Below are 10,993 nucleotides of genomic sequence, written 5' to 3'. Positions count from 1 at the left end.
ACCTCTGAAAATCTCGAATTCTATACGTCATTTTCAACTTAAGGGATTGTTTTTGCACTTCTGGAATAAAAACAAACAATTTCCGAGACTTGCAATGCAAAAAACGTCGAGAATTAACAACTTTTCAAAATGACTATTCGGTATTTCCCGACTACTCGGGATCCAGAAAAGTCGGGAAGCCATTTCCCGAGTGGGGATCGGGATGGGAATTTCTTTTTCCGAGAAGGTCCCGACTTTTCGGGATCCCGCACACCCCTACAGAAAATTGTCACCCACAGATTATTCGCACTTTCACAGTGTTGCCACTATTCAAGGGCATATTCGAAGTTTTAGAGACGTGCAATGTATTTTCGAGGCCAACATGACCGTTTGGAATTTTCCGACTGTTCCGGATCCCAAAAAGTCTGGAAATCATTTCCCGAAGCAGGATCTGGACGGGATTTTTTTTTTTTTTTTTTTTTTTTACTGATCCCTGTACTAGACTTTTCGGGACGTTGGTAAAAGACACACACTTGAGAAGTGCCAAACTTCGGCGGGAAAATTGGTTTACTGCAGCATTCTGTGGCTATGGTCTGTGGGTTTCTTGTGGGGGCAAAATTTGAAAGAAATTGAATATTTTTTTAGTGCATCAACAATTGTAAATACAAGATAAAATAGTATTTTTTGTCATGTGATTGGTATAAATCGACAGAAGTCCAGTGCATAAAAATGCAGTTTCTATTAGAAATAGGACTAGACGCCAATGTGGAATTCTAGACATTTGTTCGGACTGGATGTTTTCACTTTGAATGGGTTACTATTATGAAATATTTGAACTAAAGTAGTGCCGATAATTTGATTAAGTGTTGAATTTTGTTGATACCCTGTATAGTGGAAGATAGAGGTGAGGTATCAAATTATATTTCTTCTGAATATTAATCAGCTTATAATTAAATTTTAAGAGCCAACCTAGGCAGTTGATTATCACAACAAAATTGTTCATGCATTAGTTTATTTTCTCTTATTTTACATAGTTTGTACCCCCTTCAAGTTAACTGCACAGTTCTCGCATGGCAACGAACGTGAAAGATGAGTAGATCTAATTGATAAGATACCCAATATAAAAGATCAGCGTTTCTGGTATACTGAGATCGTCTCACGAATTTTTCCGTAAAGATTTAGTATTTTGGGCAGTATCAAAATTATTCGACCACAATAATTCGTATTTACATAGTTCCGCCCATTACAGGAGCGCCGACTTGTCAAAATTATTGGGGGGGGGGCTCTGATCACTGAAATAAATGAATGAATGACATACACCTTCCCTTTTTAAAAAATAAAAATTACGTCTTCGTATAGCAGTTTTTAAGCAGCTACGCGTATTACATTCCTCATGCAAATGAAGTGTAACATGAAAAATGTTTCAAAGTCTCTTTATGTCTTTTGTGTCAGTTCATTTGTTTTTTAGATAACAATTAACATTTTTATTGAAAAGTATGTATTTACATTAAGAGACCAACCTAACAGTTTTATGCCGGCCTCGGTAGCCGAGCATGTTGTGTGGTCGACTCAACTCGCTTTGATCCAGAGGTCTCTGGTTCGAGTCCCACCGAGGGCATGGGTGTGTTTTAATGTCCGCAACAGACATGTGATGGGTTGCAAATAACCTTAGTGTTGACATACCCATAAAATAACGAATATTTACAATATTTAACAGTTTTATTTAATTATTTACATAAATGCTAACACAAATCGCAGGAAAATTGTTTTACTTTTTTGTTCTTGCTACAATATTTTACTTTAAATTTAATTTTGCAATAATAAAAAAAATAGCATGTACACTAAGATATAAAGTGACATACACAACAAAAACGTATAAACATGATAAACATAATAAAGCAAAAGTTGCTCTACGCAGTGGGTTATTTTTTTATGAACTTATTAAAGAGCTGTCTCAGGTCCAAATTATCAAGCACAGTTTGATGTATGTGGAGTACCGCTAAGCTGCTTAGTCTCTTCTGTCCCATTGTAGATCTCAAATATGTCTTTAGTTGGCGAATAGCACTGAATGACCTTTCGGCTGTGGCTGTCGTCACTGGCGCAGTGTGGAGGACCATCATGAATTTGGCAACTTCAGGCAGAAGCTCCTGGAGGGTGCTGTCTTCCAAAAGAAACTTCCTTATGTCACGCATGGTAATTAGAACCCCTTTTTTCTGTTTGGCGATATCACCAAGCATGGACATGTGTAAGGAGAGCCTATCGGCATCCAAAACTTGAAGAGAGAATTCTCGCGTTTGCTGAAAGTTTGTTGTGCAACTGTTCACTGTTGAGATGCATTCTTTCTCTACCGGTTGATCAGAGCGTCGTCTCACTTCTTCTCCACTGCTCTCCTAACCTCCTCTCCCTTCTCAATTCCCATCCAAAGTCCGTCACCTCTCAGCTTCTCTCACCTCTATATCCCTAGGCCATCGAGTTCTTCCTCCATGCCGAATCGTGTTTTTAATTGCAACTATGCAAACCGCTGACTCCATAGGGAGAAGAAACTACCTGTTTCCTGAATAGCTCAGGAGGTTTGCATATCACAACACTGTGCATTGTTTACATGCCTCAGAGGCTGAGACAACTGAGAAAAACAAGTGAATTCCCTGGTCAACATGAAGCATTCAGAGAGGCTTTTATAAAATAAACATATAATCTTAGGGATTGATAAGATATAGTATTTGCTATAGTAACACAATACAGCTAATGTAAAGTAAGATAGTGGTAATTGATAGATAACATAATGCCATTTGTAAAGCAATAACACAACACTGTTCAATTTGTGAAATTTTTTTTGAAAATCTCATCAGGTAGATAGTCACCATTTCGTGTTGTACACTCACGGAATCGGTGAACAAAATTAACCATTACAGACACCAGCATTGTGGGCGGAATTGACTGGATATCTTCCCTAATTCTTCTCTTCAGGGTCTCTAGGTTAGGGATACGTGTTCACATACTTGGCTCTTGAGGTACCTCCAGAGATAGAAATCACAGGCAGTCAGTGTGTGCTGTGCAGGTACCATACATTGTACCACACATTACTTTTAAAATACGCCTCTATCACAAAAGCAGGGTGTTCATTGTCCAACCCTAAATTGCTACAGAAATGGCATCCCATGTGCTCTCACCTAGTATGCTCGGTTTCATCCCTACTGCGGGGCCGTCGGGAATACCAACCTTTGAAAGTGGTAGATATATATTTCCGTACCCTGTATTATGTATAGTTTTCTGTTTACATAAGTTTACGTGCATGCAGCAAATGATTTTCAACACAGCCTCTACATCATAAATACAAACTCACTGTTCTTTTTTAACATTATTTTGTTTATTTTCCTTATATTGTGGTTTTATTCTTCATTTTAGAAAGTAAACATAGAATATTTAAAAAGAATGTCTTCATTGACAAACTTGTCCATACATTAGAATGAAGGTGAAAAGTTCAAACAATTAAAAACAAACAAAAAAAAACATAATCATAACAATGTAAATAAGGAACGGAAGTAATTGAAATACATCTTAGAAGCAAAGAGTGCATGTCTCTAAACTATTTATTTCAAAATGTAACTATCCGCAGTCAGATAGCATAGCGCCTAATATGTGGAGCCGTAGAAATGCATTTTGTTCCTCATAACTCAGATCTTGCAAAGAAGCATCGTTTTGGTTCGCATATTTTATGTCTAATTTTCTCCTTAGTATGTACAGTCATGGACACTTCTGGGTTGTAAGAGTCCTATTGGCTTTCAATGGTATTGCTAGAACCCAGAAGTGTCCATGATTGTACAAGAACTACGTGTAGTATATTATCACTAAAGAATAGTTTGAAACATTCTTCAGCTTGTTTAGCGTTATGTGCAGCGGGTGTTGTTCCAGGTCTAATGCATACAAAACTCCTTGCAGTAGTCTTCCCCTGACTTGAGTCACACTTAGTTTTCCATGTAAAGTTATCTTTACCTCTTAGAATACAGCATCAGGAATGACCAGAGGATCCACCTGAGTTATGTCTTCACCAGGTGTGACGGAGATATTTTCCATTGTTTCGGCTTTACTGTCGATGTTCCACAGGAAGAATCTTCTGAAATCTTCCTCCTCTTCTGTTCCCTAACCTGTGTCTTTGATGTTTCTTCACAAACCTCTGCTTCTTGGATCTCTCCACACATTTCTTGCACTAAGTCAGTTTCATCAGGAACATACTCTGGGTCGTTGTCGTTACTGTAATCACTGCAGTCTTGTTCCTCAACTTCTAAAATATCTTCTTCACTGTCTTCCTCCAACTGATCTTCTTCACAACTCGCCAATAGTTCATAGAATCTATCAGATGTGTCCCTTGTACATTTTCGGTATGCGTGTTACTAGCTGCATGCAATTCTTACGTGAACACACATGACACTGTTACTAGAGGCATGTCAAAATTACGTGAAAGATTTTTCTTGCTTTAGTAAAGCTACGTAAAAATTGACGTACAGTGCACAACATAACACACAAAATCAAAACAATCAGTGCTTTCACCTTCCTTACCAAAGTGCTGCCTTACAACTGACAGACTGCTCGAGGCATTGCAGATGGGTGAGTAGGTGAGAGATGAGAGGTAGGGAAGGGAATTGAGCGCAAACCACACACCGTACACTAGTGTTTTAGGGTTAATGAAACTTTCTCAAAAGATGTTAAAAAAGTGTGGCATTAAGGATAATATTTCCAACATCACCTCTGACAAAGTATGTGATTACTTGTAAATGTGAAATATGTTAATTAAAATAAATTACCTGCTTGAGTTCAGGGGGTACGTATATCCAATTTCACTGTAATCGCCTGAGTGCTTCCAGCTGTTTAGCAGGCTACATTCAAGTGGCAACAATGACCAAAGAAGGCACTGTACTACTGTTACATGAACCTGTATCATCGTACTTTCTGCTACTTCCCTATATGCTGGTTTGACATTTTTTCTGAGTATTGAAATGTTTAACATGTCGATGCTGGACTGGTGTATCATGCTAGAAAGTACTTCAGTATGTCTATCAGTCAAGAAAGTCTTGCAATTCAAGAAAAAGTCAAGAAGTCAACAAGTAGGTCAAGAAGCAATTAGTAAAAGTCAAGCAGTTATACTTGTGATGAAGAATTTTTACTTTCACAATCACTGATTGATTGATTTATTTAACTTTAATTCACTTTTGGCTAACCATGAAGATGAGAATGAATGGTGGTAACATAAGATAGATGAAGGAATAATCACATGTAATAATATGTAGGACAACAACACTAGCCCCACATGCTGTAAGTCCAGATGCCAGAGCCTCATTAGTCTGCCAAATGCAGTCCAGGATGCATTAATACATAAAGAAAGTATAATTCTCTTGTTAAATACAGCTTCAGTTTTCATCTTAACTGGGTTTTTCACTCAATAAATATTTATTTTCTTAATTGCTAGTTTCCAACTTTATCTAAGTAGGGGTCAAATAAAAAAAGGTTAAAAAGTGAAAAATAAAGTTAAGAATTTTGGATTTTTTTTTATTTTGGTATACACACCCTGCAATAGACAATTCCCCGTCCATCTGTATATTCTTTTTCTGCATGTGTGCATATATGTCTCTCCCCCCTCACTCACTCACTCATTCCCTTCCTCTCTCTCATTATTGGGAAAAGAAAATCTTGTTCTAATTTTGAAATTCTTTCCTTATCTAGTAAACAGAAACCATGCTTTTTCTTTGAATAACACATGTAAATTTCAGTTTCAGCTAATTAAAAATCAATAAGGAGTCTCACCTACAAAAAATGATGGAAGCTACAAATCATATAAAATCTTTTATTGCCGCTGCTTTGGAATATTCTCGACATCGCTCTGAGAAAACATCAGCAACTCTTCAACGCAACCTGCAGGTAAGAATGACAAAATAAGTATGTAACCACAACCTATTTCTTTTTAATATTTGGCTTCATGCAATATTTGTAATTATATTGTATATGCCCTTGAAGAATTAATATTATGCATGGACACTTTCTGTGTTGTTTGTTTTACTTTCCATGTAATGTAAGCAGAACACCACTGTTACTCTTTATTAATATTTACATTTCATGTACATTTTGAAAATTTGTGTGTTTACTCACTAAATATATTCACAGTATAAAAAGTATAAAAAACTTACGTGAGTGAGTATAATGTCGTAAAACTCCTTGCAGACGATGTTTCGCGAAGCTACAGTTTGCTTCTTCAGGTATTTCTTTCCAGTATATAAAATACTTCATCATATATGTAAAAATAAATCCAGGATTAGGTAAAAGAGGGTATTGGGATATGGAATTTAAAATTACTGAAGTTAAAAATGCCATGTAGGCTAAGAGATAATTCTAAAAGAACGGTGTACCCATATTACCATACACAATGAATGACTACTGTAGCGTACGAATGCTACATGCCCTCCAATGAGAACTCCACAGATTCCGAAGCAGCGCGGGTCACTTCCGGCGTGACATGGAATTTAACAGACTCTTCACTATGTAGCATTCGTACGCTACAGTAGTCATTCATTCTGTATGGTAATATAGGTACACCGTTCTTTTAGAATTATCTCTTAGCCTACATGGCATTTTTAACTTCTTGTAATTTTAAATTCCATATCCCAATACCCTCTTTTACCTAATCTTGGATTTATTTTTACATATGTGACGAAGTATTCTGAAAAGAAATATCTGAAGAAGCGAAGCATAGCTTGCTTCGCGAAACATCGTCTGCAAGGAGTTTTACGACTATTATACTCACTCAAGTAAGTTTTTTATACTTTTTATACTGTGAATTTACATTTCATTTTCTGTCATCAAGTTTTCTCATACAATAGAAATTCACATCTTTTTAGGTTGTTTTCATTTCCAAGGATAGAATTTATTAACTTTATTGATTTTTTTTTTTGTTTTTAAGTCAACTTTATTAACATACACGCTATTCGGGACTGGATTTTCAGTATAAAGTGGGATCCAAACCATTATGGGCCTTCACCAGGTTTCAAACCCAAGACCCCTTGATTACATGATTACAAGGCATCAACGTTGACAATATGCCATCAGGGAGGCCTATTATTAACTTAATTTCTAAGAATGGCTGGCCCTGTGGTGGAGTGGTTAGCACATCCCGCTACGACGCCAGGGGTCCCGTGATCGAATCCTCCCCTGGGCATTGATATTTGTGAGTGTCCATTCATCAATGTCATCATATCATCACTCATCCCCATCTTCGTAAATTAGCCAAAAGTGGCACAAGAAGCGAAGACAATCAATCAAGAATGGTGATGTGCTCTATTTCAGGGTGGCTACTCACCAGGAATTGCTGGAATTCTGGGTGCATTTTGCTCCATAGATGTGAAAATTATATTGTTAACATATTTTTGTGTGCATGTGTGTTAAAGGTGAGATTTGTAATACGTTGATGTAGAAAAAACATCTGCTTGGAAAGTTCGCCTTGAAAACTTGAATTTTATCATGGTCCTACAGTAGCCACTCTGTAGTTTCACAGAGTGCTATGTTTTCTGTTTTCACAAGCTTACTATGTAGGGTGCAGGGCATATCTACAAGTAGATTTTGTGGAATGGTCACTAGTTTGCCAAGAGTTTGGTTTGTGACTCCTACAGTCAATAATCTCTTGAAAATATTTCCATTCAGTAGCGTAACTAACATGCTCCAAGTTCTTGAGTTACCAGCCAGGTTAATTTGGCATTAGCATTCTGGATACCTGGTTGGTAACATGAGGACATGGGTTTGAATCACTTCGCCAGAAAAGCTACTCAGGGTGTCTACCAGACAAGAATGTCGAGAAATCAACAGGTAGGTCAAGAAATTATGCTTGTGGTCAAGTATTTTTTGCTATTTTTTACAGTATAGTGAATTTACATTGTTATATACCTGTACTGGGATTTGATAAAATTGAATATTTGGAGATCTAAAATTATATTGAGTTGTGGTTAAGATTAGTTCATTTTGTTTCTTAGGAATTACATTCTTGTATGTGTGAAGCTTTGTAAAAATATTAAATAAAGTAATGTGGCCATTCCCCATCCAGAATGAACTCTGAGGTATTAATTTTTATGTGCATTAATAATTAAATCAAGTCTAAATTTCTTGTTAAAGTACAGCTTCAGTTTTCATCTTGACCAACCTAGTGGTAGGGGTTTTTCATTGAATCAAAATATTTTCAGATTATTGGGCAATTGGTAACTTCAGTATTTCTTGAGTTGCATTTTAGTAACCAAGTTTTCAACTTTGGTACCTAAATATTTTGCATTATGTAACAAATAGTGCCTAATATATTGAAATCTAGTTTAGAACCCTTGTTCGAGGGAGAACTTATATATATTTTTTTTCATTTATTTTCCTATTATGACACTGCATTTCAAGCTTTGGACGTATTCTCTCATCACATGATTTTTTTTTAATTGCTATGGCAAGGTTCAAACTTAAAATACATTATGATTTATGATCTAGTGGGCTAAGTGCTACTCTGATGGGAGCTAATCGCTACAGTGAGGGACCAAGTAGACTTCTTCAAATCCAAGACTTGAAAGAAAAACTTGTAGTATAATATTTTTAATGTACTTTAAAATCTGGGGGAAATGGAGCTTCATTTCTAGTTAATTTTTTGCTTTCTTTATCGTGTACTCTTTCATTTATTGCAGATCCTGAGTGTTGTATCGGATGTGAGTATTTTTGATCCTGGCCATTGCATATCTGTTGAGTTCTACGTCAGTCTCCATGAGCTACTTTCCAGCTTAGATGGAAGGTCAATGTTAACGTGGAGTGCAGTCGCAGCTTTGCAGCATGCATGTCGCAATGCAGCGGCTCGCCAGGCTCTCATTCACACATTCAAATTCACCCCAATCCTGACCAGACTGCTTGGGTCACATTTGAGCAAAGACAAAACAATCAAAGTTCTTCATCTCCTACAGGATCTTACGTATGGCATAAAGATTTCGTGGCAGGAAGGCCATTTGCCTTTCCTTATATCGACTCTCGTGGATTACATAAAGAACGGCAACCGGGACTATGTCAGCATGTCCTTGAGCATTTTGGTTAATTTATGTCACAAGAATTTGCCAGCTGTTTACACCCTGTTGCGATGCGTGGAGAACAAGGTCTTCTTGAAAACCCTGCTGAACTTGGAGTACGACAACGTACAAACTAAAATTCAGGTGTCAAAGTTGCTGATAATTTTGGAGCATGTCTGCGGGAATATTCCTGATAACCAACTGCTGAGTTTCGTTGACTTAACCTTCACGGCATTCGGATCTGCCTTCCAGGAAGGACAAGTATTCATCTTGCGTCACATGGTGGACTTCTTCACCGACGTCAAAGAAAATCCAAGCTCCCAAGATATAATCTTGAAGTACAGCAAGTTCGAAGAGTCCATCCAGAATCTGATCGCGCTAGTCAACAATAAATCGAATCCTGAGTGTGTGGGGCTGCTATTCGAATTCTTGCATGCGGTAGTGGTTCTGGAGGTTCCAGGCTTGAGTCCTCTTTATCCAGAAGTGGTTGTGTGCGCAATGAAGTGGATACGGACTGAGCTGGCTTGTGGACCTGCCTTGATGCTGATCAAGACCATTACGTGCGATTGTGCTCGGCGACAGAAGGAATCGCTGACTTTTACTGAGATTCTGAAACTCCTTGAAGAGGCTCTCCCTGTGCTGACTTTAATCCTTGACTCAAGTGGCGATGGTGCTTTCCCTACAACATCCGAGACGAGGTTGAAGTTGACAGCACTGCTTGAGTTGTTACAAGATATCCTTTTTTTAGAAATATATTTTAGTGCTTTTTAGTTATCCATCACTTACACTTTAAGAATTCGTCATTACATGCCCTTCTTGTTCTTCTCTACTTTCTTTTTTCACATTAATGTTAATGTTCATGCAAATGTAAATGTTCAATACAAATTAAGATGTCAGAAATAAAAGTAAGAATGGTTAAAAACTGAAAGAAAAATGGTTAAAAGGATGAAGTCACTTGATTAAAAATTGCCTTATAGTTAATTACCGATGTTTTATAATTTTCTCAAAGAGCAAATGGTTTATGATCGTCTACATTAATATGTAGGGTCAGCTATCTTGCATTAACAACACACTGCGTGCGGGTATGCAAACTTTTAAGAAATTACTTGAACGAATACATAAATATATTTTTTTAGTTTATTTATGTCCATTTATTTCAATGTTGAATAAACTTATTCTCTTGAATAGCAAGTGCCGTTTATTGCATAAAACTTGGTTATCATGATGTTAAATCACCACAGAGTGGTTTGGAAATGTATTTAAAAATTAGAGGGTATTTGTTTTGTCACAATGAGTTTCTGCTTGTTAATCTTATTTTGAAAAACTCATTTGTGTTTTGTTTATAGATTTATGTAGGGTAGTATTTGTTATGAAATTGCATTCATAAAAATATTCTCCTTAATTAAGTTCACTGCTTTGTAAACGTTCTGAACTTCGCCAGAAGATAGTAAGCCTAGTAAAAGCGCAAGTCTTCCATGCTCTTTTCCAACCGCTATTGTCCTCGGAACATTTTGAGGAATCTCTCTTCCAAGCTGAGGTCACAGCTCTGTACACAGAAGCAATAGATTTCATTGGTTGCTTGGCATGTCACGGCGGCAGTTGGTTGGAATTATATTCACAGCTATTGTGCAACAAGCAAGTCCAAATGGTGTTAGCTGTTTCACTGTATATAGGAAAACCCAGCATCAAGACGAAAGTTCTGAAGCTTGCCGGAACAGTGGGTTTCACGGATGATAGGTGAGTGGTCAAATTGTTACCTGTTTGGAATTGCTGATATCGAAAATAAAAAATCTTTCTAGGTCATTACAAAAATGTTAAATATGGTATAGAGATTAGAAACTTTAAATTGATTATGTTTTGAGACCAGATAGTCTTGTCTTTGTTGTAGCAAATTGTCTAAAAATAGACTTAGCTCTGTATATGATTGAAATTTCTTTCCATGGCTCTAC

General features: G+C 36.9%; 1 protein-coding gene across 2 annotated transcripts in view; it reads left to right on the top strand.

The window, feature by feature from the left end:
- Positions 1–571: 571 nt before the first annotated feature.
- LOC145990930 (uncharacterized) overlaps positions 572–10,993 on the top strand; it is a 44,777-nt gene continuing 34,355 nt past the window's right edge. Inside the window, exons 1-4 of one of the 2 annotated variants that reach the window (XM_083126468.1) lie at positions 572–883; positions 5,745–5,892; positions 8,676–9,777; positions 10,457–10,781. In XM_083126468.1, coding sequence (XP_082982594.1) covers positions 5,788–5,892; positions 8,676–9,777; positions 10,457–10,781 — 1,532 coding nt within the window. In that variant the 5' untranslated portion in view covers positions 572–883; positions 5,745–5,787. Of the gene's footprint in view, positions 889–5,744; positions 5,893–8,675; positions 9,778–10,456; positions 10,782–10,993 lie in introns of both variants that reach the window. The other variant, XM_083126470.1, reaches the window with a different exon arrangement.

The sequence above is a fragment of the Lepisma saccharinum genome, chromosome 8 (genome assembly GCF_977018435.1).
Source record: "Lepisma saccharinum chromosome 8, izLepSacc3.1, whole genome shotgun sequence".
Classification (NCBI taxonomy): domain Eukaryota; kingdom Metazoa; phylum Arthropoda; class Insecta; order Zygentoma; family Lepismatidae; genus Lepisma; species Lepisma saccharinum.
The sequence above is the reverse complement of the archived record's forward strand: the minus strand, read 5'-3'. Positions and strand labels throughout refer to the sequence as shown.